Source organism: Pseudopipra pipra, chromosome 25 (assembly GCF_036250125.1).
Source record: "Pseudopipra pipra isolate bDixPip1 chromosome 25, bDixPip1.hap1, whole genome shotgun sequence".
Classification (NCBI taxonomy): domain Eukaryota; kingdom Metazoa; phylum Chordata; class Aves; order Passeriformes; family Pipridae; genus Pseudopipra; species Pseudopipra pipra.
The window spans coordinates 6,470,945-6,498,572 of NC_087573.1; the positions used below are offsets into that span (position 1 = coordinate 6,470,945).

The window sequence follows — 27,628 nt, forward strand, 5'->3', positions numbered from 1 at the left end:
ACTCAAGCCAGAGCTGTGGTTATGGCATTCGGGTGTTTGGGCACTGCAGGTGTGTCCCTGGGTTGGAAAAGACCCTCTGAGATCTTCCAGTCCAGTCTGGGACCATGATTATGACCCTGCCAGACAAACCCAAACAAGCTTCTGGGGGCCTGTTCCCCTCCAGCCCTCACTGGGCTGAAAAGGACCCTGAGCTCCACGTTATCCTGAGGTCACATTTTCCTTGACCCGTCCTTGTTCCCTGGAGCTCAATTCTGGACCTTTCTCCCCCTTGTAGAAACCCCATCTTGCCTGTCCTTTCCTCCAGGTGGGAATGCTGCATGGACACAGGGTGTGGTCCCTGGGAACTGATTTCTTTCCTCCCTCGAGGGGGGAACAAGCGGCCGGTGAGAGGCTGAGCCGGCACGATGGGTCCATCTGGTGGCCACCGCCCACCTCGGTCAGCACCGGGACCTGGCTGGTCACCATCAGGGGGCTTGGGGAGCACCAGCCCCAGACCTTCCCCTGACCCCTCCCAGGAACAGCTCGGAAATGGGATAGGAGGGGAGGAAAAGAATGCAGTTAGCAATCAGGAATTTGGGTGAGTTAGAAAACTTAGGGAAGGGACGATGTGGAGAGGCTGCAAAAACTGCCAATGCCTGATTAATAACTTGATTTGTTAACTAATTGATCAGCTTTGTCCTGTACATCATCCTCCCTGGGAGGAAACGTTTTCTACTGCCCAGCCTCTTCCCCTCCCTGTACCCGCTCCATTGCTCACTGGGGCATCCCCCGAGTGGGCACATCCTGGTGGGCCCTGCTCCTGGCCCCGTCCACATCCCACAGCAGTGCTTCCCATCCCTTGGCAGATGCCAGCAGGAGTCAATAATTTAATTCCTTATCAAAAAACGGGAATGAGAAAACTAAAGGACCTCTGGGAACAAAACCCAGCTGTGCCCTGACAGCCGTGCTCAGGTGCCCGCCGCGGTCCAGACGTCGATGCTCCGGATGATGAGCCACTCGCTCTGGGCCCGGGTTACCCGGATCCTCACACACTCCACGGGGCCGGGGACACCCCTCTCCAGCCCCCGCCGGTCCACGGTGCCCTTCTCGAAGGTTCCCACCGGGATGTAGGTGGAGCAGTCGCGGCCGTCGCGGCGCCGCCGGCCCAGCTCCAGCACCCCCGCGCGCAGGAAGTCCCCGCGGCGCTCCTGGGAGCCCGTGAGCACCCGCACGCGGCTGACGAGGGCCGGCTGCCGGAACACCACCGAGAAGACGCTGCCGGCTGCTGGGTCCTTCCCCCAGAAATAGCCCTCTGCCGAGCTGTAGGCCTTGAGGGGCTCGTAGTGCTCGAAGACGGCCATGCTGGTGTACAAGGACGCCGGAGGGTTGTCCGGAACGTCCAAGGCATCGGCCTGGAAATCGTCGTCCTCCAGCCGGTTGACGGTGCCCTGGAAGGAGGAGTAGAGGCCCATGTGCTGGAAGAGGGACGGCTTGAAGCGGATGACGTCCTTCTGGGTGAGCAGGTGGCGGAAGTGCACGAGCAGCCAGTCACAGGGCATCTCCTGGTAGAAGAGGAGGAGGAAGCGAGCCAGGCGAGGGAGGTCGCTGGAGCGGTAGAGCTTCCCGATGTAGCCCAGCTTGGAGAACTCCAGGGTGGCCCAGTTGGAGCCCTCCTGGGAGGCCAGAGCCTTGCGGATGGCCGTCAGGAAGGAGCGGGCGCACCACACGTCGTCCTCGATCATCAGGTAGTAGGAGGAGAGGTTGGCGGCGAAGGCGAGCAGGAAGGCGTAGTCCACGTTCTGCTTGGAGCGGAACCTCACCCGCTCCTCGGGGTCGTTGAAGTTCCTCTTGAGCCCTTCCAGGGTGGGGTAGAGCTCGTGGGGGGCGTGGATGAGCAGCAGCCGGCCCAGGAGGATGTGGCGAGCGAACTTGTGGGCGATGCCGAGGGCGACGCGCGCATTCCAGCCGGGATCCGCGTCGGCCAGGTGCACCACCACCACCATCTCCCGCAGCTCCTCCTCCGTGGACTGGCTGAACAGGGACTGCAGCGTGGCCGGCAGGTAGAAGCCGTGCGGCCGCTGCACCGACGCCAATCCCACCGCCAGGAATTCTGCACGGCAAAGGAAAGGTGTGACCTGGGATGCACCGTGGGGAGGTTCTTCCCTGCAGGCCACGAGGAGGGGGCTCCAAAAAGCTCTTCCCGTGGCCACCCCGCACCATTAATGCCATTTATAACCCCGTGTCCTCTCTGAGCTGAAGCCCCCCCAGTGTCCCAGAAGGGGCCCAGAGGTCAGTGAGAGGACGGGATGAGGCAGCAGGAGCTCCTCTGAAGGAGAAATACTTGGGAAAAACAACTTTAAAAAGCCAAACCCAGAGAAGTAACAGCACAGAGTCTACAGGGCAGGAATGGCTCATTGGCTTGGCTGCACATCCTGGAAGTGTGCCCTGCCCTGAACCTCATGGAGATGCCCCACACTGGATGAGACATCAGTCCTGCCCTCCCCACGGCCCAGCAGCGGTTCAGCTTCTCCTGCTGCTGCTCCGTGCAGCACCATCCACGGGCTGGTTCCAGCACAGCCACGCGTGGGGCTGCCCTGAGCTCCTTCCCCCGGGGTTTGTGTGGGAGCTGCTTTCAGTGCCCCTGCCCAAGAGCCTGGCCCACATCTCCCACCCTGTGTGGGTGTCCCCATGGTCCAGCTCCACCACCTCCACAAGAACCTCAACCCCAGGGAGGTGGGATCCCAGCCACCCTTCCCACAGAGGTCTGGGAACCCCAAAATGCCTGCGGTCACCCCAGTGCCAAGGTGTAGAAACATGGACCACGCTTGGAGCATGTGGACCTTCCCCTATGCCTGCAGCCCCCAGAGCAGTGTTGGCAGGTCCTCAGAGCCCCCCTGGGGTGTTGGCAGGTCCCCCACCCCGACAGGGTGGACACGGCCCCTCCCTGCCCCAGCAGCAGCAGCAATGGGTCTGTGCTGGGACAGCTGTGCTGGGACAGATGTGCAGACCCAGAGCCCTGCTCGGGCTGGGCTCCCAACCACTCACTTTTTTGGGGTGCCAGGGAACCAGCCAGGACATGGTAGGAGACGTTGTGGAGTGGGGAGAGCTCGTCCGTGTCCCTGAGGATGCGCTGGGCTCCTCCCGGCCGCAGCAGCTGCAGGATCGTGTCGGGGGTCAGGCCCCTCAGATCCACCTGGGTGGGAGCCACAGGGAGCCAGGTCAGAGCCCGGAGCACCACGGACACACAGGAGCAAGGGGGAACGACAGCAGGGGTCCCAGAAGTGACAGGGAACCCCTGTCCTGCCCTCCAAGCTCCTGGATCCAGGGAGGCCCCACTGCCCAGGGCAACTCCAGGGAGAGGAGAAGGCAGAGCTGGGGTTGGGGGTGACACAGTGCAGGGAAGGGAGCAGAGCTGGGGTTGGGGTCCACGTGGGGCAGGAAAAGATGGAGGATGCTCCAGTGGCCACTCCAGAGGGACATCAGTGGTTGGGAACTCACCTCCAGGGGATCCTGTTCCTGCTGGCTGCCCCCATGGAGGAGGAGGAGGAGGAGGAGGAAGGAGGCTGCGAGCACGGCGGTGAGGCAGCGCTTCAGGGAGCATCGCATCGCACCGGGCTGGCGCTGCTGAGGGCTGTGGAGGAAGGGGCATGTCGGGGAATAGCCAAGGAAAACCCCCATCCCCTGGATGGGACTCTAGGGCAGCACCTGGATGAACCCCTGGGACTGAGCCCTCTGACCAGAGCACCAAGGGGTGCACACCCAGGGCAGCCACGGGGCATCAGGGGGCACTTGTGCACGATCCCCTTTGGGCAGGTGGGGCAGGACACCCCAACTCAGCCAGGAAAACAATCAGCCAGGTACAAAATCCATCCCCAGCCCAGCCCCACAACACCCAGGCTGCCCTCAGACACCCCCCCAGCACCCCCAGAGCTGGAGATGGAAGAAATGCAGGTGCCACATGCCCTGGGGAGGGCTTTTGGGTCACGGGAACACCCGTGGAGCAGCCACCGACACCTCGGGACTTGGCACCGCGCCCTGGGAAACACTCGGGTCCCAAACGAGCCCGGGCTGCTATCTCAGCACCACGAGGGTGAAGCAGCTCCTCCAGCCCCTCCTGCCCACCCTACTCCCCTCCTGCCTTCAGGAAGGCCCTGTCCCAGCCACAGCCCCTGCTTGGAAGAACAAGGTGTCCCTGAGGGCACAGTGTCACCTCCGAGGAAGTCACGGTGCACTTGAGATATTTTACCCTGTGGCAGAGGCGTGGCAGGAGCCTAAAAGACTCCTGTGTTTGCCTGGCGATTTTCCAGTTTAAATATGAGTGGGGCCGCCCTGGAACAAGAGAAGCTGGAGACCAACCCAGTGCCCATCCTGGCAGGGCAGACACACTCAGCCCCATCCAAACCGCTCACAGCACCTCAGTTTGTCTTGGTCAAAAGCATCTTTGAGTGCAAACGTGGAGGAAAAACCCTCCTAAACCTTCCCAAACCAAGGCCGGGCTTCCCAGGACTTCTCCCTAAACACCTCCCTGCATCCACTGGGATGCTCCTGGCCCACCCACAGGCCCCAGGTGGCAACGCAGCACCTCTCTGGCACTGCCCCAGCATTTGCTGGGCTTATTTTAAGGAGAATCCCCTCAGTTTTCCTGCCCAGAAGTCCTTTGGGGGATTGTCAGCACCTCGCCAGGCTGGTGCCAAGCAGGTGCCCCTGATGCCACGGGCAGCCTGTCCTCATGCCACTGCCCTCATCTGCCCGGGAACAGGGAGATAAACCCTTGGAGCCAGGGAGCTGCTCCCCCAGTGAGCAGCACAGCCCATCCTGGCCAGGAGAGCAGAGGAGCCTCCTCCCCTGGGCTGAAACCCGGCCGTGGGTGAGCTTTTGGGAGCACTCGGAGGGACAACGAGCTCCTGGAGCTGCTTAAAAATCTCTGTCCAGAGAGCAGGGGAGCAAAGCCTCTCCTTCCCCCCCAGCTCTGGGCCATGGGGAGCTCACCAGTTTATGGGGGAGCAGCCTTAGGGACCCAGCTGAGCTGTGGGGACATCACTCCCTGCAGCCATGCTGGACGTAGATTTCCAAGCCTGGACCCCTGGGATCTGAGCTGGGAAGGGCGAGGCTTGGTGGGCAGCACGGGCTGGGTGCTCGGTTACTCTGGGTGGCCAAAGGTTTTTCTGGCTGCTGGGGAGTGTCTGGCTGCCAACAGCCCATCCTGGATGGAAAACACCTCCAGCTCCCACAGGCAGCAGTTCCCTCCAAGGGAGCCCACGGGGAACAGGGGTCCCAGGCAGCTCCGGCAGGGCAGGTTTGACAGAGCAAAAGGATACGAGCGCCGCCCCATAATTAGCCCCCTAATTGGGCTTTGGATTTTTGCCCCCATGGAGACACAAAGCAGCCCGCCTGGATGGGACAGCCAGGACACACCCGCTGGGCTGGGGGGACTCCAGGGAGCATCCCTGTCCCTGCTCCTGTCCCAGCACCTCAGGCACCTTCCCCACAGCTCAGCACCCCACTGGGGACATCCCTAGAAGCCACCCCGCTGTGGGGACACTGGCCAGGAGGAGCTGGCTGCTGAGAGCTGCTCGCCTGGAGCCAAACTCCTCCGCTCTGCCGGGAGACTCCAGAGCCAAACGGGCGTGTGCCGGAGCAGCCGTGAGTCGGTCCAGGGAGAGGGGAAGGGACTGAGGGCACACGAGGCTGTGAGGAAGGGCCGGATGATCCCGTGGACAGGCGGCTCCAGCTGCTTCCGCTGGCACTGGGAGAGCAGGGCTGGTTGCACAGGGAGGAGGGAACAGCCAGGGCTCCCTGTCCCTCTGCCTTTCCACGCCAGGGGAAACTGAGGCACGGAGAAAGCAGAAAGGATAAAGGCTGCATCATCCAGAGGGATGAACGCCAGGTCTCCTGCGGCACAGGTCAGTGCCCCTCCCCACCGCCCTGGGAGGGTCCTCGGGATGGAGAGGGACAGGGGGGAACCCAGAGCCAGAAGTCGAGTGGCGGGGGGGGACATGGCAAATTGGGGCAGCACAATGTCCCCGATGGGCAAATCGCCGTTTGGGGCTCCTGGGAGCCAGCCCGGGGTCCAGCCCCACAGGCTGTGGGTGTCTCTGCTCCAAGGGTGGTCCCACGGGGAGGAAGGAGGGGAAATGCCGTGTGTAGGTAGCACACGACTCCAGGAGCCAAAGCCTTTGGTCAGCACAGGTGTCCCACAGCCCCCCAGCACAGGTGAGGGGTCACCTGGCTCCTCTCTGACAGCACAAGGACCCCGAGCCCACCACCCTGCCCTCACCCCCCCGGCAGCCCTTCCCGTGCCCCCAGAGCTGGCTCCTGCCCCGGAGCGCTCCGGACGTGCCCCCGAGCGGCAGAGACTCACGGAGGGGCGGCGGCCGGGCAGGACGGGCGGCGGCCTCGCCGGCTCGGGGGTGCTCGGCCCTGGCAACTTCCCCGGGCTGGCCAGACTCTGGATCCTCGCTCGGCAAAGCCCCACCCCGAGCCCTCGCCTGCCTCCCGCAGAGGAGGAGCGTCGGCCGGAGCCTCTGCCCCGGGAGCCCCGGGAACCGGCCGGGCCGGGGGGGACCCCGGGGGGGACCCCAGAAATGGCAGCAGCCTCAGGACGGGCATCCCACCATGGCACCGGCTGTATCCCACCACCCCCATCTCCGCTGGCAGCATCAACCCCCCCCGAGGGCTCTCGCCAAGCCTCAGCATCCCAAACTCCAGCTCCAACCTGCCACTTTGGTGGCACTGAGGGGAAAGCACGACGTACATCGAGCAGGGCCCTGCACACGGAGCTGGCACGGCTCTCTGCCCGTTTGTGTTCCAGCTCTTGGGCTGAGGTGGCAAAAACCTCAGGGGCTGCTGAGCCAGAACTGAACCTCTGGCACCCCGGAGCAGAACTGGCTGCCTGGATCCCAGCCAGGATGCAGCCCAGGGACACCACGGCTTCCCCACCCAGCCCAGGGACACCACAGCTTTCCTACACACCCAGGGACACCACAGCTTTCCTACACAGCCCAGGAACACCACAGCTTCCCCACCCAGCCCAGGTCCCCCTGGAGCACTGGGCATTGCGGCTGGGCTGGGACTGAACCTCTTGTAACCCCCAGGAGCCAAGGTGTGGGCCCTTCCACGGCCCAGTTTATTCCCAGCTTCTCCACTCTCCAAGCTTTGTTTGTCTCCCACTGTTTCCCTCCTCTGGATCCACAGCAGGAACACGGCTCTGGAGCCCGATGGCATCACTTGTCCCCGGGTCAGAACCAGCCCAGCTCCTTCCAACAGTCACTCACCACAGCACCCAAACCCAGAGGAAGACCCTTCCCTCCCCCCAGTCCCACCCTCCCCATTTATTCCCACAGAGACCTGGATCCCACCTCCCTGCTCTCCTTGCTGTCCTGGACCTCTCCTACATCCAGGAAGGCCCCACGTCTCTTCCAAGGCTCCGTCTTCTACAGATCCCCCGTGGTGACTTCCAGTCCCGGATCCTCACACGGGAACGGTGCCTGGGGCTCGTCTGCCAGGACAGAGGTGGCCACAGGGAGATGTTGCAGGGCAGGAAGCGGGTGATGGCACCGGGAAGGAGAGGGAGGAACATCCGCAGGCTCTCGGATCCGCTTCCCCCCGGTTTGGTTTTTAAATCCTTACACTCCCATCGTGGGATGCCAGTGGCTCTGTCCCAACGGGGGGGACTCGGTGGGGACACCCCCCCTGCCCTGGAGCAAGGGCAGTCTGGAATTCCCACCAGGGCAGGGGCTGGGAGATGCCAGGAGGGCCCAGGGAGCCGGTCTGGTGCCCCAGCAGAGGTTTATGTTCAGTGCCCTGGGGAGGAAGGGCCGCGGGACTCGGTGGCTCCTGGGAGGCGTCACAAGGGCAGCAGCCGCGGGAGGGGGAGGGCTTTTGTCACCACAGGTGTCCCATGACCCCCATCCCTGCAGGAAACAACAGGGCTGGGTCCTTCCTGTCCTTGTGGGAAGGAAGGGGAGGGTGGTGGGGCCAGCACGGCCCTGGGGTCTCGTCCCCAGCACAGCCCTGGGGTCCCTGACACAGCCCTGGGGTCCCTGACACAGCCCTGGGTCCCCAAAACAGCCCTGGGGTCCCCAACGCTTGTGGGTGCCACAGGCCCCTGCCATAGCAACATGGGGAACACCCAGCTCTGCAGCAGAGCCACTAAACCCCCCTTTGGTCCCCACATGCCACCTCAGGGTGCAGTGCTAGGGCAGGATTTGACCCTCTCCAGGCACACCCATCCTGCCTGGAGCAGCAGAGGAATGCCCAGCCAGGACACAGCCCCCAGTGCCCAGGCAGGGTGCTCCTGGGTCCTCTTGCCCTCCAAAAGGTCCCACAAGCCCAGTCTGAGCCAGTCACCCCCTGTGCTATGGGACAAACCCCAAATGGTGTTTGGGGTGCTAGAAAAGGGCTCTTCCACCCATCTCTCCTGTGAGGGGCACAGCACAACCCCAGCACCTGGGCACAACAGGGCCCAGCACCCAGAGCCACTCCCAAACCTCCCACTGGCCCAAAACCCAAACGTGCTCTGCTCACTGAAATATTTGCCCTGGGGGACAGGGAGGGGGCTGAAATGAGGCTAAAAGGCACATTTTTGCTTGTTTTTGGAACAAGCTGAAGAATGAAAGAGAAGCCCCAGGTGCAGAGGCTGTGGCTGTGCAGGCTGTGCACGGCCCAGCTCAGGGGGCCGGGGAGGACCAATTCCCCCAGTTCCCCCAGTTGGGGCTGGAGCAGAGCACTGGGGTGGGACAGGCACGAAAGGACCCAGGGCAGGCCCCAGCCACCTCCCCCAGGCACCCAGCCCTCAGCTCACCTGGCTCAGCTCCTGTTGGACACCAGATCCCTGAGCAGGAGGGGAGGCCAAGCCTCCGTGTGTCCCCTGGGGCAGCAGAGAGCCAGGCCGGATCCATTACAGCCCTTCCATTATTCAGAGGCCCAGGCAGGACAAAGGGGAGGGACAATGGGGGAGGGAGAGGACTGGGGCTCCACTCCCCACGGTGCTGATGTGGGGCTCCATTTGCCCCCCACCAGGGTCCCCTCTGAGCCACGTCCTGCAGAAAGGAGTGGCTGTCACACCAAACCACAGCCTCGCTGAAACCCACCCCTGGAGAGCACCAGAGTGGAGGGTTTTGGCAAGCAGGCTCTGAGAGAGGCTGGGCCTGGGGGACAGGGGTGGAAAGCCCCTGCTCAGGGCTGAGGTCTGGCCAAGTGGTGCTCACATCACCGAGCAAACCTCAGCACCGGGGTCAGGTTCCGCTGCTGTGGGGAAGGCAGGAAGGGGAACGGCCACAGCCTGCAGAAATACACATAGGCGAGCAGAGCCCAGCCTCCCCAGCACCCCTGCCACCTCCCCAGCACCCCTGCCACCTCCACAGCACCCCTGCCACAGCACCCCTGTCACCTCCACAGCACCCCTGTCACCTCCCCAGCACCCCTGTCACCTCCCCAGCACCCCTGCCACCTCCACAGTGCCCCTGCCACCTCCACAGCACCCCTGCCACAGCACCCCTGTCACCTCCACAGCACCCCTGCCACAGCACCCCTGTCACCTCCCCAGCACCCCTGCCACCTCCACAGTGCCCCTGCCACCTCCACAGCACCCCTGCCACCTCCCCAGCACCCCTGTCACCTCCACAGCACCCCTGTCACCTCCACAGCACCCCTGCCACCTCCCCAGCACCCCTGCCACCTCCACAGTACCCCTGTCACCTCCACAGTGCCCCTGCCACCTCCACAGCACCCCCGTCACAGCACCCCTGTCACAGTACCCCTGTCACCTCCACAGTACCCCTGTCACCTCCCCAGCACCCCTGCCACCTCCACAGTGCCCCTGTCACAGTACCCCTGTCACCTCCACAGTGCCCCTGCCACCTCCACAGCCTCCCCCCATGGATCAGCAGGGGTCCCTGATCCCTGCCAGCCCCACTGACCAGCACTGCAGTCACCAGAAGGTTCGTACAGGGAAAGAGTGAAAATCTTTCTTCCACATTTTATACATTTCAGCCTAGAAAAAGGCTGGTGTGGGAGAGACACCTCTGTCTGTATTTAAACAGCTGTATTTGGATGCAGCAAGCCTGTTGGTAGCAGGAAACATCCCATCCACCTGCTTCCTGCTGTTCCAGCCCAGGATCAGCCCCAGGATTTACTCTGGGGTGGGTGCTGCTGGGTGGCCCTGCCCCAGCACACTGAGCACACCCTGGGCCTGCCACACTCCTGGTTAGAACATACCCCTGCTCTCACAGACGGCAGGAACACCCAGCCCCGGGATCTGTTCCGTGTTTCTGCACAGAAGCAAGAAAGAAGCCCAGGCTGCTGTTCCCATCCCCGCTCAGCCAGGGCAGCTCTCCAGGGTGAGGGCAGAGCTTTACACAGCCTGATCTGGGAACCAAACACCTCTGCTCCCACCCTCCAGACCCCTGCACAAGCAGCAATCACCAGGCATCACCCTGCAAAACTGAGTTTTCAGGGAATGCAGCACAAAGCACCTGGAAGCACAGTCCAGAACTCTTGGCTCCCTCCAAGACAACAGGGAACTGTGCAGCCTCCCCACATTTCACTCTCTGACCTCCACCCCCTGAACACTTGTCCCAGAGCTCAGGGGCATTTAACCCCATGGCAAAACAGAGGATTGTTGTCCCCCATTGCCCTGGAGCAGTTTCCTCCTGGCACAGGGATGGAGCCCTGCACAGCTCCAGGGCACTGCCCCGCTGTCCTGCCCTCCTGCCCCACAGCACAGACCCTGCTCTACTGCCAGGGCAGGTCAGGATCACAGGCACAGCACGGTTCTCTCACCCTGCACCTCTACTCCAACCAATCTAGTTCCCAAACTCACCTGCTGGGCATCCCCAGGTGTTGAGCAGCAGTGAGGAGGGGACTGCGAGGCAGGAGCTGTCCCAAAGTGTGTGTTCCAAGTCAACAGCAAGAGCCTCTAAGGTAGATCCCAGTCTGGGGCAATGTCCTTGGTGGTGATTTACAGAGTGCAGGAACTCCTCCCAGGCGGCTGCACCAGGGCCATGGGTGGGACAGAATCACAGAGTACTCTGAGTTGGAAGGGACCCACAGCATCGAGTCCAAACTGAGCTGGCACAACTCCCTCTCCTTCCAGGTGCTTCACTAAACATCACATATGGAAAAGTGCTGTTACTCCTGCTTGGGACAAGGTCTGAAGTGCACCAGGACTGAGGAGCTGATCATGGACAGGCAGCAGAACTCAGTGCCCTGCTCCTCGCCCCACTTCAGTCACTCCTCCTCATCTGCCCCTGCACTGCAGCCCCTCCTCTGCCTGCACCACTCCTGCACCAGGAGCCACATCCATCCTGGATCCATCCCATACTCCTGACAGGCCCCTCTCCCTTCTCAGTCAGCCCAGAGCCACAGAAAGTTTCAGGGTCGCTTCTTCCTCACAGAAATTACTCAGTTTAGCCAAAAGCCAGAGCAGTGACTGCTTGTGGGCTTTCAAAGGCAAACATTTCCACACTGCTCTCAGAAACCACACTGGGTTGAGTCCTTCATCACTGCTTTTGTTATTTTAGTTATCCCCTCCAGCTCCTCTCCCTCCCTGTTTATCTTCTCTGAAAAGCACCTTCTGGCTTTAAAAGTTTAGTTCTTCTTTTCAAAGACAAAACACCAGCGTGAGAACTTGGAGTACCTTTACATTCAAGAGAGACTTTTGCCTTACGACTCCTCTTTGAAATAATTCCTTTGTTTGATCATTTATGCCTTTTTCTTTCCTGAAACTTGGATCTGTTGGGCTGGGAGGTAAGGTTATGGTTGATCACTTCTGCTTTGCTCTCTGCTTCTCAGACACTGAAATATCGCACTGTGGGTGAGCACCATCCTGCTGCAGCAAAACAAAGGTGGATTTTGTTTGTAAATTGTCTCTGGAAAGCAAATCAGAAAGTTCTTGGAAAGCAAAACCTCCTGCTTCTTCCTGAACAACAGAACACAGGACCACTTTGATTAGCACCAAAAGGATTTTAAATGAATAGTTCCAGGGAGCTCCTTTCAAATCATAAAATGTCAATTTTACATAAAAGTGTGTTTACAAATAGTTTCTGCTTTACACTCAGCTCTGCCCATTACTGATCAGAAGTTATATACACGCAAACTAGCTCAGCAGCTTCAACCACTTGCAAGGGAGGACTGCAGAATTTATTTAAGAAATAAAAATAGGATTTTCCTGGTTCCTAGAAATTCTCTTCGGCCTGCCAGACCCAGTCACCTGCCGGCTCCTGCAGCCTCGGGAGAGCACTAAGCTTTCGGGGAGAAGGGGTACTGTGGGTGCCACCAATCCAGGAGCCTGACGCTGTGCACGGGGTCCAGCACCACCTGCACCCCCTGCTCCAGGCGGGGCTTCTTCCCATTGCGGACGGGGGTGTCCTGGAACACGAGGCGCACGCGGTGGTGCCGCATGTCGGTGCTCACGTTGATGGTGAACTGCAAGAGAGGAGAGACCAGAGGGGCTTCAGCAAAACCAACACCAGTTCTCAGCACAGCACTTCTAGGTTTTTGTGACTTCTCCTGGCCCGTGCAAGTCTGAAGTGTTTCAGAGTTTGTCGCAGTCACAGGGACCGGTTTATTGCCCTGTGGGATAACCAACCCTGTGTGTGCTACACCCTCTGTGCCATTGCTGAGGGGCTGCTAATAAAGGGATAACCAAATCTGTGTGTGCTACACCCTCTGTGCCATTGCTGAGGGACTGGTAACAAAGGGACTGTTTGCAGCAGCTGCCCAGGGCACACCTGACACCTCAGGCTCTCAGAACCCTGCAGGCAGGGCAGCGTTTCTTTGTCCTCACACCAATGGCTCAGCCCTGGGAACTCCCCTCCAGGGAAGCATCAGCACCTTCACCCCCAGCCCGAGGGCTCATCTCTGCTCATGGGCCACCTTGGACTGGCACAAGGGGCAGCTGCAGCCACCCAGAGCATCAAAGGTTCCAAAAACATCCCAGGGCCCACAGAGTTCAATCCCCCCTCGGGACAGTCCCCGCCCTGGGGGAGGCACTGGGCATCCCCACCTCAACCTGAGCACAGACACTCTGCGGGTCTGGGCACTGCTGGGACCACTGGTGGATCCAGAGGAGGACCAGAACTCCAACAGAACTGTGCCCACCATCCTGACCAACAGCTTTCCTTTCCTTTTCCTTTGCCCCTGGGGGGGCCACGTGGAGCTCAGCACAGGGGCTCATGAACACTGCTCTGTTCTTGCCCCAGGGTGCTGGGTTATACATCTGTCTTTGGGGGTTAAAACCAATTTTCTCCGTATCATTGCACTTACTGCAATCATTTTAGTGAATTGTAACTCTGACTTGGGATCTCTCTCGAGTTGGGTTTGTTTCTCCCACTGGTTTCCTTCTAAACCAGCACAGAGTCACAGTGAGTTTACAGCACTGCCTGGCCACCCAACAATAATGCTCTGAGTTGTAAGGGTTGTAGAAGGGTTGTAAAACATTGGGACAGGCTGCCCAGGCAGGGGTGGAGTCGCCATCCCTGGAAGGGATGTGGATGTGGCACCTGGGGACGTGATTAGGGGTGAATGTGGCAGTGCTGGCCAATGGTTGGACTCGATGCACTGGAAGGTCTTTTCCAATCTAAACAATTTTATGAGTCCGTGATTTTAAGAGAATCTGGAAGCAAGTGGCTGTCAGGGGAAGTCTGGAACTCGCTGCCCTACTCCCAAGTGAAGCCAGACTGAACCTCTCCTGGGCACAGGCCATTTCTGAAGCCCTGACTCACCAGCACAGCCCCTTGTGCTGCCCCTTGTTCACCACAGAGCTGCCCCAACACTCCTGCTCTGCTGCTCTCTGGAGCCCAGCTTTGGGGGTTTGTTCCAAAGCTGCCCTTCCTCCCATCAAGGACCAAACACACATTCAAAGAGTTTGCTCAGATGGGGTTTTCCTCTCAGAATTTATTGCCAATAAGGAGATATTTTCTTGAGGAGGGCAGACCTGCACTTCTCCTGCTCCCTCCCTCTCGTACCTGCTGCAGTTCTGGTAACTAATCACCCCCAAACACTGCACCACAACCACAACTCCTGCAGATTCTCTACATCCTCTGTATTTACTGCACCAAATAGGGAAGAGCTGATGGAAATGGAGAAGTTAAACTGAGACCCTCAGCATTTCCTGTTCATAAGATTCCTAAAACTGGTTTGCTGACAAAGCAGTGGGATTTGCACAGCCCCAGGGAGGCACTGGGGGGGATTCCTGGGGTTGTCCTGTGCAAGGCCAGGAGCTGGGACTCGAAGCTCCTTGTTGGTCCCTTCCAACCCAGGAGGTTCTATAATTTTAGGTGCCCTCCTTCCAGAAACCTCACCTGCAAAGCCTGCCTGGCAGCTTCTCCCCCACTCACCAAGGTAAACGTCATGCCCATGACGATTGGCACGAAGATGAAGTTGAAGGTGGTGATCTGCAGCAGGCAGCAATCCTGATCCGGGTTCGTGTGCACCTCCTCGTACTGGATGGGGGGCTGGAGACCTTTGCAACACTTGCTCTTCAGTCTGGGGGACTTGGAAAGAAAGAGGCCCTGATTGAGCTGAGCAGGTTCTCACCACCTCCCCGTGTGTTCTGGGCAGTGCTCCCAAAACAACCAGAAGCCTTCACTCGGGACAGGCAGGACCATTCCTCTAGAGGGGAAAGCTGCAGAATTCCCAAGGTTGCCTGAGACTACTGGCTTCTCCCAAGACCCATTCCTGGAGGTTTTCCCTTGCTTTATTTCTCTGAGAAATCTTTGCAATGGTAAAACAAGAAGTTTCAGGTTTTTGGTCAACATTTTGATCGCTACAGTCAAACAACTGGGTTTGAGTAGCAATCAGACCCAAAGGTGAGATTATCTGGGGTAACAAATGATCCCCGTCAGAAGGGATACCAAAGGAGGAAATAAAAATCTGGGACTCTAAATGTCTTGGGAACACACACAGAAGATTGAGTGTAGTTTCAGACTGTGCTTTAGTTTACCAGGGGAATCAGAATTCCCATTTATTGTCTGAAGGCATAAAAAGTTTTCACCTTCCCTTTTACCACCCAGAAAAATAATTTCTGCTTCAAACAAAAGTCACTGCCAATCTTTCATACCTGCTTTTTGAACTTGAAGTTGAATTCCCACATTGCTTCTTGTCTGTTCCCTACAATCTTTTTGCACCAGAAAAGCAGACACTGAGGTGGAAAAAAAGAAACACACAAAATTATGAAACCCTTAGAGGCACCACTTTAAATAAGTTTTAGCAGAGCATAAAGGCTTCCAATTACAAATACAATTATATAAGAGCAATTAGGAGCCACTTATTCAAATTAATTATGTTCAAAGAACCCTCTCAGCAGTTTAGGTCTCCCAGTTTCAAGTTGGCCAACTCCTCATGCAACTGGAGAACACAGCACGTAGCCAACTGATGTGCCAAACAGAAAAATCCAGTTGTGCCATTTGTCCTTTTCCTAAGGCAGGGGATGAGTGGTGCAGATTCATCCATTCCCTCCACCCACCAGGAACTCCCATCAAACTGGGCTCCAAACAAGATCAAAGCAAGGAACAACCAAAACCAGAGCAAGGATCAAGAAGGAAAGGATCCAAAGGGAAATGCAAAGCTCAGCACATGAGCTGTGAGGTGATGGATGAGAAAGTTCCTGAGCCACTGTGGTGTCAAACCTTGACATCACCAGGCACTGCCTGTCACTGCTCAGAGCACAGAACCACTGCCAGGACAGCCCAGCCCGACCAACCTCCTGTCCCGCTGGAAAAGCAAAGGAGAAAACAGCCTCCAACAGCCTCAGAGGTCACCAGCACTGCCCTCCCACCCCCACACACACCAGAGTCCTCCACTGCCACCTGGTTATCCCTGGGTGGGACACAGGCTCCATCCCAGCACTCAGCACTCGGGGGCTCAGCAGAACTCCTGCATGGAGCTGGGAGGGAGGGACATTCCCTGCCCAGCAGTCAGTAGGAGCAACCAGCATTTAACAGCCAAGGGAAGAACCTGGCAAGTGAGTCCAGCCATCCCTAAAAGTGTTTCCACAGGACAGACGCCAGGCCAGTACAGCTGGGCTGATCTTTCACCAGTGTCAGCAGAAAAGGAGGAACAATGTGGGTGAAGAGAACTCCCTGTGATCCACACACAGTCTCTCCTGAAGAGAGAAGGCCTGACTGGGCTGCAGGGCACAGTACACATTTGATTTCACTCCAGGACAGAGTGACCCCAACGAAACAAAGCCAGAGCCAGCCCCCACCACAGGGGCTCAAAAATTAAAACTACAGCTGACACAAGATCCTCTCCTTCAACTCTGAGTCATGTCCATAAACAAGAGTCCTTAAAGGACCCTCATCTCCACAGCCTTCAGGAGGTGAACAACAAAGCCCCGTGGAGTCAAGCTCAGAAACACACAGGGAAGGAGCAGCCCCCTCGGGGATTTTGTCCCAGTAAAAACCTTCTCTGGATCTTTTGGAACTGGGGTGGGCAGTGGATGATGCTGAGTTTGACTCCACCACCAGTGGCACTTTGGGGTTCACCTGCAGAGACAGCCTGGTCTAGAGCAGCTCGTTTGGTCATGGCAAGTAGTGAAGCACAAAACATCAGTACCTCCTAAGGGGCAGAGGATGTCCTCGGGTCAGCCGTCCTGCCCTTCAGACGCGCCGTGCTCCGCCAAAAATTAGGGGGTGTCTTTAAAGGGCAAACACCTCTGCTGACACCATAACGGCTCCAGTGTCCCACACAAGCTAGGCTAGGGAAAGAAAAAAGGAAATTAAAGAGGAAAGGCTGGATTGGATCGGATAACACCCGGCTCTGGGCTCTCCTCTTGCCACATGCACTTTTGGGAGGCAGCGCCGTTAGTTTAAGGACCCGTCAAAGGTACAACCAAAGCCCAGGAAAGCCAGAGTGTGGGGAGGCAGTGCCAGAGCCTCCTCCAAACCCCCTGTGCCGAGGAGTTTCTGTGCACAGTCACACAGGTGGAGCTCAGAGTCCTGCAATGCAGTGGTACAGCCAGACCAGACTCAGGGCGGCTCTTCCATGCTCCAAGGGGGGAGGTCGAGCCTCTGCTGCTCTGACAAAGCCTCAGCACCACTTAATTTCCTTTTTTTAAAAGCTGAACAGTAAAAGACTGCACTTCACAGATCTTCCTCAAACCATTAGTGCAGGAGAAGCACTAGCAGTGGGCACCAAAGCCGTTATGATGTCAAGGTGAATCCTTCCAAAATGCCCTGCCAGCATCACCCTGGGGTTTCCAGCTCTCACAGCCACTGCAGACCCGAGCAGTGGGAGGAAGGTGTTCTCAGGACTACAGTGAAGTTGGAATTCCCTCAAAATGTTTTGCTTTTTTAATCTTTAAGAAATGATGGTCCCCCAAAGTGGGGACTGAGGATGAGAAGGAAGAGCTCTGATGCAGAGCTAAGACCGCACACAGATCCGTGTGTGTGCTTTTCCCTGGGCTGCAGCACCACCTACCTGTGTGCTGCTGGATGCTCCCTAAGCCTGGGACAGCCTTTCCAGTCCCCACCAGGGAGAGGAAGGAAGGAAGAAAGGGAGGATGTCACACAGGGACAGACGAGGTTGCTCTATTTTGAACGGAAAAGAAAGTACAACTCCTGAATCAAACCCAACTTCAGTTTGGCACCAAAAACCTCGTTCAACAGGTTTTTGACCTTGGATTTGGAGGGTGGAGAATTCACATTGTTGTTTAAGCTGCTCACAGAGTATCAGCCAGTTGCAAGTTAAAACCAAACAAGAGACACAGAGGCATTTCAGAGTTAATGGTCAACAGCAGTTAAACAGAAATGGTGTGAGTGCTCCAAGCTGGGACAGCACAGGGAATTGCCTGCCCACAGCAGAGACAAACCCTTTCCAGCCCAACAACACAAGTGCAGCCCGAGGCCCAAAGCAGACACTGGCTCTGCACATTTGCCATGCTCACCACCCGGCACCACCCTCCCTCACCCAGACCCCTGACCATGGGTGACCTACAGGAAGGCAGCATGACATGACTCCTGGCTACCAGTGTCACTCCTGAGCTCGCCTGATGCCTGTTACAGAGGAAGGATGCACTCTGGCAGACAAGGGTCAGAATAAAGCACAAAGTATAAAGGCTGATCCTATGGAGCCTCCTTCCAGAGGAGGGGAGAGCTCCAAACATCCCTGGCAGTTCTGACATCCAGTGGAGCAAGTGCCCTTTTGCTGGTTACAAAGGTGTGTGGGGAGGACTCGGGCAGAAGTTACTCCAAAGAGTAACACTACAGATATAAGTAACCAGCATCCTTCTACAAACCCCTCCTCCGTGTCAGGGATCATCCTACACCCCAGGCAGGGATCATCCTACACCCAAGGCAGGGATCATCCTACACCCAAGCTTTGCTGGTGACTGTCTAAACACCATCTAGAAAGAAAAAAACCAAACCAAACAGGAACAGCAACACCTCAGACTTCCTCAGCGATCTCACTTACTCTGGAATTTTTTAAAGTGCTGGGAGTACTGTCTGGAATGGCGGGGTTCCTGGAGACGCGGGAGGCGAAGGGCTCGTACATGTGGTAGAGCGAGCGGATGACGCAGGCCCGCAGGCAGTGCAGCTTCTCCATGGACTCGGGGCGCAGGCGCAGCGGCAGGTACGCGTCCAGACTGTAGTGCCTGAGGGGACGGGGACACACCCGGCCTCAGCTGCAGGGCCACAGCACCAGAGCTGTGCAGGGACAGCCACACCAGAACACTGAACATCAGACCGAGCACAGCACCTCTGGTCAGAACCCTGAGGGATGTGAGGGGGCTGTGCTGCTCTGCACGGGAGCAGAGGCCTGACCTGCACCACGAAGGTTTCCAGCACATGGATCTCAGCTTGAATATCGGGGCAGTTTTGGACAATATAAGGAAGATATTCAGCTCTTTGAGTGTCCAAAGGAGGGACATGAAGGTGGAGAAGGGCCTTGATTTGAAGCCGTGTGAGGACACTGAGGGCACTTGGTGTGTTCAGCTGGAACAGAGGAGACTGAGGGGAGACCTCACTGCAGTTCCAACTGCCTGGGCAGGGGCAGAGGAGGGGCAGGGACTGAGCTCTGCTCTGGGGGGACCAGGCACAGCACCCAGGGAATGGCTGGAGCTGTGTCAGGGCAGGCTCAGGTTGGATCTCAGGAAAAGGTTCTTCCCCCAGAGGCTGGTTGGGCACTACCCAGGCTCCCCAGGGCAGTGGGCACAGCCCCAAGGCTGCCAGAGCTCCAGGAGGGTTTGGCTGATCCTCTGGGGCACAGGGTGGGACTCTGGGGCTGGGCCTGTGCAGGGCTGAGGGTTGGACTGGATGGTCCTTGTGGGTCCCTTCCAGCTCAGCATACCTGGGATATTGTGCCACAATTCCCCAATAATTCCTAGCACACAGTTTTCCCAGAGAGACCAGACAGGGATTTAGCTGCAGGCAGCACAAAAGGCTGAGGTTGCTGCAGGTTCTCAGGGACTCAGTTGAGCTGAGCTCTGCCTGGGCAGCCTGAACCCAGCGCTCCAGGGCCATCCTTTGGTCAGATCCCAAAGGAGCCCTTGCTGGGCAACTAAACGCCAAGGGTGAGGGTGATCATGGCTGCTCTCTGCTCTGTGCCCCTGCTGCCTCCGGGGCAATGAGAGCAATGTAAAGGAAATGTTTTGTTCTGAAGGAAACATGCACCAGCACAGGAGGATTTATTCCAAGTTCTGACCACCTCTTTGCCTTTTTCTCTTGCTTTAACTTACTTCTGCCACTGTACAGTTCCAAAATACCTTGGTTCCTCTTTGGCCACCCTAATTACAGGAAGGTGGCCATGATCAGAGCTCAAACCATCCCAGGTTGCTCCAAGCCCCATCCAGCCTGGCCTTGGACACTCTTCCAGGGATGGGGCAGCCACAGCTTCTCTGGCCAACCTGTGCCAGGCCCTCACCACCCTCACAGGGAAGAATTTCTTCCCAATATCCCATCTAACCCTGCCCTCTGGCAATGGGAAGCCATTCCCCCTTGTCCTGTCACTATCTGCCTATATAAAAATTACATATTGACTATATAAAGACATAAAAACTCTATAAAAAGTCCCTCTCCCTCCTTTATCTAAGCCCCATTAAGGGACTGGAAGGCCACAGGGAGCTCTTCCTGGATACTTCTCCTCTCCAGGCTGAACAACCCCAGCTGGGGTTGTATTGTCATATAGGAGAGGGATATCCCACAACCCCTTGCCCACATCACAGTGTCAATACACAAACACAGGGCCCTCTCCTGGAGGAAATTATTCCCTTATTTCCAGCTCTGCTCACTGCTGAAGGCTCCTACAAACAGTTTCAGATTTCTGTAGAGAGTCTCACCTTCTGTAGAGCCTGGTCCAAAAGGCAGCAGTGCAAGTCACAGTCCAGGCTTTCTTGCAAATCAGAGAAAACCTGACAATGTCCTCCGGGCGAATGTAGGAAGCCAAGAGCAGCCAGATGTCGATGGGATACTCCTCTCCACCTCCCCCATCAGCGCTCTCTAAGTGCAAAAAGAGGGGTGTTAGTGGAGTAAATCACATCTGTACCAAGCCACTTCTACGTCTGCTTTACTCCTGGTAGCAGCCCAACAAGCCCAGGTAAGAATAACTTCAGGGTCACTGGAAACCCCAAAGCCCTTCTGGCCCCTGTTTCGATGCCTGAGCCTTTCACAGCTCAAACACCACCCTGAAGTGAAGAGATAAAAATTGGGTGGCAAATAAAGAGGCAACTTTATGTAAAGGGGAGACAAGCTCCTGCATATTTAATCAAAGCTGCTCATTTAACAGGTCATCAGAACTGCAAGTCCTTGAGCATTAAGACACTGCCCAGCTTGTCAATCCTCTGTTCCAGTGGTCACAGTGCTTTTGCAGGAGCTCTGTCAGGGAAGGAAAGCAATTCTCTCCTGCAACTGGCAATCAGCTGCTTTTCTTAAATCTCTAATTCCATCAGAACTTCTGGGGTGGGAAACGTTATTGCAGCTCAAACAGAATGGCCTCTTCTTCCCCCAGAGGTGTCAGAACTGCTCAGCCAGAACTGAGGGTCTGGACACTCCTTTCACTCCTGGGGTGTTTTTAGGTTTACACCACACATTTTTCCACAGCCACCGCTCCCAGTTTGGGAGAAAAAATACCTTTAAAGAGTATAAATACCTAAACAATCCCGAGCATTAGGAATGGTAAGAGAAGAGAAAAACACAACCTGTACGCAGTGCTAACAGGAAAAGCTGCATAAAAAGTGGCACAGGGGTGGTGTTTGCAAGATCTAACCCTGAGACAGGTTAGGAACAAATCTTTATCCTCGTGTGATAATTGCCCAAGAAAGCTCTGGAGGTGATCACTCCCCCACAGCACTTCAGATTTATGGCAGACAAACCCACAACATCCACTCTGCTAATTCATCTCTGGCTCAAGGAGCCCTCAAACTCCACGCTGCTGAACTCAGAGCACAGCCAGAACCATCACTGGTCTAGCACCACTTTTTCCTCCCTAACAGGTAGTAAAAATAAGACAAGGCTGTAGTAGAACAGAATATTGTCTTCCCAGACTCATAACTCCAGCCACTCAGGTATTATTTTGCCAGGATTCTGAAGGAGGCGGGAAAAAAAGAGGAGAAACTCCTTTAACTCCCTTCCCAGTGAGTGCTGTGCAGTCTGAGGTGGATGGTGATGTGCTCCATAAATTAGTATTAAGCTCAAGAAAACCAGTTAAAATGTGTTTCTCAACCTGAAAGCAACCTGTTACTAGAAACTTCTGCAGGGTTCCACAGTGCAGCAGAGCTGTTTGTTGCTTTGTAAATGGCTTTTCTGTAGAGTTGCACAAAGCGTAAATGCTGAGGGATTCATCTCCCTGCAATTAACCTACTGTGATGCCAACAGGATCAAATGCACTTCCTTGCTGGAAAAACAGCCCTCTGAACCCATTTGTAACAAACCACAGCCTTGAAAACAGAGCTTGTATTTTGCCAACAACTGCATCGTGGACAGCAACAATTCACCCCCAGAGCAAACCTGCTTTCACCAACACGAGCTCAGTGAAGCAACCCATCCAGTAGCAAAGTTTCCCAACTCCGGAAGAGCACTGTTTTTTTTCCAAGGCTGAGAGATATTTACTAAAAGCAAGGAGCTCTCAGGCTTTGATTTCATGCCCCAGGCTCTGCCTTTGTGCAAACACAACACCCCTGATCCGGCGCCTGGAGCTTTACAAGTGACTGAACCCCCGGCATTTCCTTATGCACGTTCAGGTCGCAGAACGCCCGTGAGCAGCCTGTAAATGCCGAACACTGACACCAGGAGGAGGTGCAGCAGGAGCCCGCAGAGCCCCCGGGCAGCTGTGACCGCACCTTTGTGCCTTTTGCTCTTCTTTTTCCTCGAGGCAGCCCGCCCGTTGATGCTCTCCTTTGTGTCCATCTCATCGCTGCTGTCGCAGGACTCTCCTGACACGGAGAGAACTTCCTCAGCGGGAACGCAGGAAGCTTCCAAACCACACAGGGATTTTACTGGAATGACAAACGACAGAGTAAGGACAACAGCAGAGAGGAAAAGGTGATCCGAGTTCAGGAGATACTTCAGTGGAACCACTGCCTTAAAGCTTTCTGCCGAGTGACACAAGCAAGTAAATCCTGGGCTCAAGGATTACCTTGTCAGGGAAAGATTAGCAGGGGTGAGTGAATTGGAAACATAATTATTCGGCTTCTTGTTTTAAAGAATGAACAATGAGGGCGATTACCAGCACATTATGCAGATCCCACTGGTTTAGCTGAAGCTATTTACAATTCTGAATAAAACAACAGGCTCTTTCTGCAGGGGTAAGTGGTTCCCCTGCACAGCAGAGTTGTGGCCACCGTTCAGCCGGGAGCCAGCACCTACTCTGGAGTTGTTTTAGGAGCACAGAGAAGTCACATTCCCTTCTCAGCAGGACAAACAGATGCTGTGACTGATGACACACAATCCATCAGCGAAATAACTCAGTGCCAAGCACACGGGAGCTCCACTTACCCTGGAATTTAGTGAAGGGAAAGACTCTGGCCTAACGAGGAAAATAGCAGGTTGAGTCAGCTGAGGTTTGTTTTGGGTTTGGGGTTTTTTTTCCTCCCTCTGGGGGCATGATTAGGCATATCCCTGTCGGGAAATATTCTTTTTAAAACTTGATCTGTAAACTCAGGGTTCGGTAGGGCAGAAAAATCCACAGTGAGGCAGTAATGACAGTCTTGGAAAAGGAAAGGCGTGGTCCTACCAACACTGTCAGAGACCAGCACTGTCACAGCAGCACCAACTCTGCAGACAGTCTATAAAACTCATTCGAGAGCTGAATTGCAACCCAATGTGTTGGGTGAAGAACAGCACTGCTACCAAGAGAAACCTGCTCAAGCTTTCCTGCCCTAGCACAAACTACAGCCCAGGAAGGTTTTACACATCCCAGTTACAGCCACTGCAGCCACCAGAGCCACTGGAGAGCAAGTTGTGCTACTCAAATCACAGGGGCAGAGTAGCAGAAAAAAAACCAACAAAAATAAAAATAACAAACTGATCACAATTAAATTCAGGTGAGAGATATTCTCATTTCTAACCACCAAACAAGGTTTCAAAATGGCAAGACAGCAGATGAAAAGACAGTCTTAAGACAGAGTCTGACTGTGCCCACAGACTAGAGGCACTTCCAGTGCTTTGCTGAACCAGTTCAGCCTCACTCTGCAGGTTGCTCTGGAAGCTGGACGTATCCACGGCATCTGGATGCATCCATGGCAGTGTTTTCCCCCACTGCCAACCGTACTGCCCTCTCCACATGACCTTTTATAGGCAAAAAGAGAGAGAAACAGATGGCAACATGAGTGAGGGATGACATCAAACACGGCCAAGCAAGAGAGGACAGAAGTGACAGGGACTCAGAGAAGGGTTCAGAGGAAAAACCCACCAAAGATCAACCTCTGAGTCCACAAGACACAAATCCACTCAACAGTGAATCAGGCTGCACTACAACTCTGCAGAGGCTCCCTCTCCATCTCACTGCTGTGACCCTCCCCATCCTGGGGGTGAGGATGGGGAGGAAAAAAGCTCAGGAAAACTCCCCCCAGCCCTCCCAGTGAAGCTCTCAGCAGGAAGCTCCTGCTCCTGGCAGTCACACCCAGCTCCACATTCACCCTGAGCCAGGATCCGGGAGGGCAGCGAGGCCAAAGGCTGCAGCTCCAGGGCAGAGGCTTGTGGGGGCAGAGGCTCGTGGGCTGGCATGTGGCACAGATAAGGCCGTGCCAGATAAGGCTGGAGCACAGCCCCGGGGAGGAGGCACCCCGAGGATCCCCAGATCCAGAGGGGAAAGCCCCAGAGACTGCACTACAAAGGGCTGAGAAAGGGCTGGGCAGGGAACTGCTGGGAGATGGAGCCATCAGGATGGAGTGGAGGTGAGCCAGGAACAGAGCAGGATTTGAGGGAAGGGTTTGTCCTTTCGGGTGCTGCTGGATGCAGGGGTGGAGGAGAAACAAAGGCAGTTTGCCAGTGTGATGCCAAAGTGCAGAGCTTTGCCTCAAAGACAGAGAACACAGAAGGGTGAGCAGGAGAGGGGATGGAAGAGGGAAGTCCCAAGCCTATACCAAGGGAGGCAACAAAAGGATCCCTGATCTTAAAAGCTTGAGAAGTAGCAGCTCAAAAGGATATTCACCAAGACCACTGCCCCGGCAGGTGCTCATGCAAAGAGCACATTTTCTTTTTAAAAGGATTTTTTTTAAAAACTCAAAAGATTTCAGCAACAAGCCGAGAGTTTCCCTGTATGAAGAGTTCAGTCATCACTGCCAACAAAACAACATCCACCCCCAACATGTGTGATGAGCTCCAGTTAAGAGTCAAACTTTAACATTTCTCAGGCACACAGGGGGTGTTGGTTCAGAAAGCTCCCAGCAGAGGAGGAAGTAGATAACAAAATACTGCAACTCCTTTCCAGGAAACTCCTTGTTTACAGAGTTCCCCAAAAACAGCAACACCCTCCCCAAGACCTCCTTGCAGCACAGGTTTGCCAGAACTGTCACAGCCTTACTGCCACTGCAAAGACTTTTACCTGCTAATAAAACTGCCTACAGCTTTATGTGAGCTAATAAAGTAATAAAATACTTTTATCATGTCATTTTCTGCTTCGAGCAGGAGATGACACCCAAGCCCTTCTATTCCAGGCACTAACAAAGACTCAGCAATTCCTACTGGACTTGCAGCAGGCTTCCTGCAGAACCTGCTGTCGGAGCCCTCAGCATCGGATTCTGCAGAGCAGCACAGGCTCGTTTTAGGACAGAATGACACACATTTTCTCAGGTTAAGGCAGGGGGGGTTCCCACATCGTGCACAGGCAGCCCAGGGAGGGCAGGGCCCCTGGGGCAGACTCACCCTCCTGCTGCACCGCGTTGGCCACAGCCTTCTTCACCCGTCCAGACTTCACCACAGCCGGGTCCGAGTTGGCATAATCTGCCACTGTCACTGCAGAGAGTGGGACACACAGGTCAGGGGGATTAGGGGTTACAGGGGAGGGCACAGAAGGGCTAAGAGCCACCACGCCTGAAGGGGACGGTCCCCAGAGCAGCAGAGAGATGCACAGGCGGGAAAACGAGTCCCAGCAGTTGCAGGCCAGGGGTCCCCAGCAAGTCTCTACCCCAGGCTCAGGGCACCCACCCCCTGCCCAGACCAGTCCAGGCCCCCCTCTTCCACCACCTCAACCCACACCAAACCCCAGAACCCCGCTAAAACCCAGCCTAACCAGAGCCTGGCTCATCTCCCAGTCCCAGACTCCTCCTTCACAGGCAGAGTCCTCATTCCCGCATACCAGGCCAGATTCCAACCGGGCACACTCCCTCCACAAGCCCAATCACTCCTTTCCCACTGGACACATTCCCTCCACAAATCCAATCTCTCCTTTCCCACTGCACACACTACCTCCCCAAGACCGAGGGGGCCGGGCTAATCGCTCGGATGACACTGGCCCGACCTCCTGCCCCTCAAACCCCTCAGCCAGGCCAAGCCCAGGCCCTTCAACCACCTCCTCTCTCAGGCCTTAACGCAGGCCCAGGCTCAGGCCCAGGCCCAGGCTCAGGCTCAGGCCCAGGCGCTCCTCTCCGGACAGCACAGGCCGCCTTCCCCCGGTAGGGCCGGGCCGGGCTCGGCTCCCCTCAGTGCCCTCAGCCCCCTCTCCCCTCACACCCGCTCCAGGCCCGGCCCCGCTGCCCCGCCCGGTCCGGCGCCGTCTCCCCTCACCTCTCTCGGAGCACACGTCGTCGGCGCGGAACTTGAGGCGCTTTCGGGCGGCCCTGCGGGGCATGGCGGCGGCGGCGGCGGGGCGGCCGCGCGGGGCCATGTCCGGCCGGGCCCCGCGGGGACAGCGGGGACAGCGGGACCGCGCCCGCCCCGCGCCCGCCGCGTCACCGCCGCGACACCGCGCGCGGGGATGACGTCACCGGGAGAGACACGGCCCCCCCAGTGATCCCAGTGATCCCAGTACAGGGGGGACGTCGGGGGGAGCCCCCGGTGAGGAGGAGCGGTGGAGTAACTGCGCCCTCACAGCGCTGAAGGCCCCTGAGGGGTCCCCTCCTTCCCAGTCCTCCCAGTAATGGAGGCCTCTGAGGGGACCGCCCTCCCAGTGCTCCCAGCAACGGGGACCCCTGAGGGGATCCCCCCCAGTAAGGAGGATCCCTGAGAGGTTGTCTCCCCTCCCAGTAACGGGCGTCCCCGCCAGTAAGGAGGAGCTGTGAAGTGACTGTGCCCTCCCAGTACTGAAGGTCCCTGAGGGGATTCTCCCCCTCCCAGTGTTCCCAGTCAGAAGGACCCCTGAGGGAATCCCCCCCAGTACTGAGGATGTGGGAGGGAACTGCCCCCTCCCAGTAACGAGGGTCCCTGAGGGAATCCCTCCCTCCCAGAACAGTCTTCCCCATAACAGGGACCCCTGAGGGGATCCCCCCCAGTAAGGAGGAGCTGTGAAGTAACTGTTCCCTCCCAGTACTGAAGGTCCCTGAGGGGATCCCTCCCTCCCAGTCCTCCCAGTAAATAGGATCTGTGAAGTAACTGCCCCCTTCCCAGTAAGGGGGGCCCTGAGGGGATCCCATCTCCCAGTCCTCCCAGTACTGCAGGTCCCTGAGGGGATTCTCCCCTTCACAGTAACAAGGGTGTATGAGGGGATTCTGCCCTCCAGTCCTCCCAGTAATGAGAATCTCTGAGGTACTCACACCACCCTCCCAGTCCTCCCAGTAAGAGGGGCTCTGAGGCAATTGCCCTTCCCAGTAACGACTCTCTTGCACCCACAGCCGCCCCTGAGGGCTGTGTGATCCCCCTCCCCAGCTCTGGCCGTGCCCTCTGCCACCACCCTGGGTGCCCTGGCTCACCCACCCCCCCAGGAGGAGGATTTGGGTGCCCAATCTTCCCCAAAAACCAGGGCCAAAATCCAGTGGCCAGGAGGGGACTGACCCCACGTCCTCCACATTGTCCTGCCTGTGCCCTGCTCATCCAGGGATCTGGGCACCACCCAGAGCAGGTTGGGAGTGCTGCCCAGTCCTGGGGGGGGTCCAAACTGGGAGGGTGGTGGGGTCCTGCTCTCTGCCTTTGGGATTTACACAAGGGCACAAGAGCACGGCCTTGTCCTGCTTGTCCCTGTGGGGACCAGGCACAGCAGCCAGGGAATGGCTGGAGCTGTGTCAGGGCAGGGTCAGGTTGGATCTCAGGCAAAGGTTCTTCCCCCAGAGGCTGGTTGG

General features: G+C 56.9%; 2 protein-coding genes and 1 long non-coding RNA gene across 7 annotated transcripts; 1 reads left to right on the top strand and 2 right to left on the bottom strand.

The window, feature by feature from the left end:
* Positions 1 to 634: 634 nt before the first annotated feature.
* LOC135402460 (alpha-1,6-mannosyl-glycoprotein 4-beta-N-acetylglucosaminyltransferase-like) lies at positions 635 to 11,081 on the bottom strand. 3 transcript variants are annotated; one of them, XM_064635662.1, is made up of 4 exons: positions 10,802 to 11,081; positions 3,478 to 3,610; positions 3,025 to 3,172; positions 635 to 2,089 (listed from the first exon to the last, which is right to left on the bottom strand). In XM_064635662.1, the coding sequence occupies exons 1-4, from the start codon at positions 10,810 to 10,812 to the stop codon at positions 948 to 950; spliced, it is 1,434 nt and encodes a 477-aa protein (XP_064491732.1). In that variant the 5' UTR covers positions 10,813 to 11,081; the 3' UTR covers positions 635 to 947. The 3 variants fall into 3 exon arrangements, with proteins under 3 accessions (XP_064491732.1, XP_064491734.1, XP_064491733.1); XM_064635664.1 differs by lacking the exon at positions 10,802 to 11,081 and adding an exon at positions 7,338 to 7,449; XM_064635663.1 differs by lacking the exon at positions 10,802 to 11,081 and adding an exon at positions 7,327 to 7,410.
* On the top strand, positions 5,553 to 12,635 carry LOC135402468 (uncharacterized). The gene is made up of 3 exons (XR_010425136.1): positions 5,553 to 5,882; positions 7,323 to 7,587; positions 11,075 to 12,635. It is a non-coding gene; the product is annotated as an uncharacterized LOC135402468 (long non-coding RNA).
* On the bottom strand, positions 12,099 to 26,297 carry TMEM183A (transmembrane protein 183A). 3 transcript variants are annotated; one of them, XM_064635667.1, is made up of 8 exons: positions 26,142 to 26,297; positions 25,281 to 25,370; positions 22,256 to 22,411; positions 20,258 to 20,417; positions 18,394 to 18,574; positions 15,041 to 15,121; positions 14,319 to 14,466; positions 12,099 to 12,405 (listed from the first exon to the last, which is right to left on the bottom strand). In XM_064635667.1, exons 1-8 carry the CDS (start codon positions 26,239 to 26,241, stop codon positions 12,125 to 12,127), a joined length of 1,197 nt encoding a protein of 398 aa, XP_064491737.1. In that variant the 5' UTR covers positions 26,242 to 26,297; the 3' UTR covers positions 12,099 to 12,124. The 3 variants fall into 3 exon arrangements, with proteins under 3 accessions (XP_064491737.1, XP_064491736.1, XP_064491735.1); XM_064635666.1 differs by having other exon boundaries at positions 14,319 to 14,474; XM_064635665.1 differs by having other exon boundaries at positions 14,319 to 14,474; positions 18,394 to 18,626.
* Between the last annotated feature and the right edge of the window lie 1,331 nt (positions 26,298 to 27,628).

Excerpts from the sequence above, each read along its gene's own strand:
- LOC135402460 (XM_064635662.1), bottom strand. Across the intron at positions 3,173-3,477 it reads AGGAACAGGATCCCCTGGAG|GTGGATCTGAGGGGCCTGAC; the intron begins GTGAGTTCCCAA and ends GCTCCCACCCAG. Across the intron at positions 2,090-3,024 it reads TTCCCTGGCACCCCAAAAAA|AATTCCTGGCGGTGGGATTG; the intron begins GTGAGTGGTTGG and ends TTTGCCGTGCAG.
- TMEM183A (XM_064635665.1), bottom strand. The coding sequence starts at position 26,241 with ATGGCCCCGCGCGGCCGCCCCGCCGCCGCCGCCGCCATGCCCCGCAGG. Across the intron at positions 20,418-22,255 it reads GAAGAGCAAAAGGCACAAAG|AGAGCGCTGATGGGGGAGGT; the intron begins GTGCGGTCACAG and ends TTTTGCACTTAG. Across the intron at positions 12,406-14,318 it reads TGGGCATGACGTTTACCTTG|TTCACCATCAACGTGAGCAC; the intron begins GTGAGTGGGGGA and ends CCTCTCTTGCAG.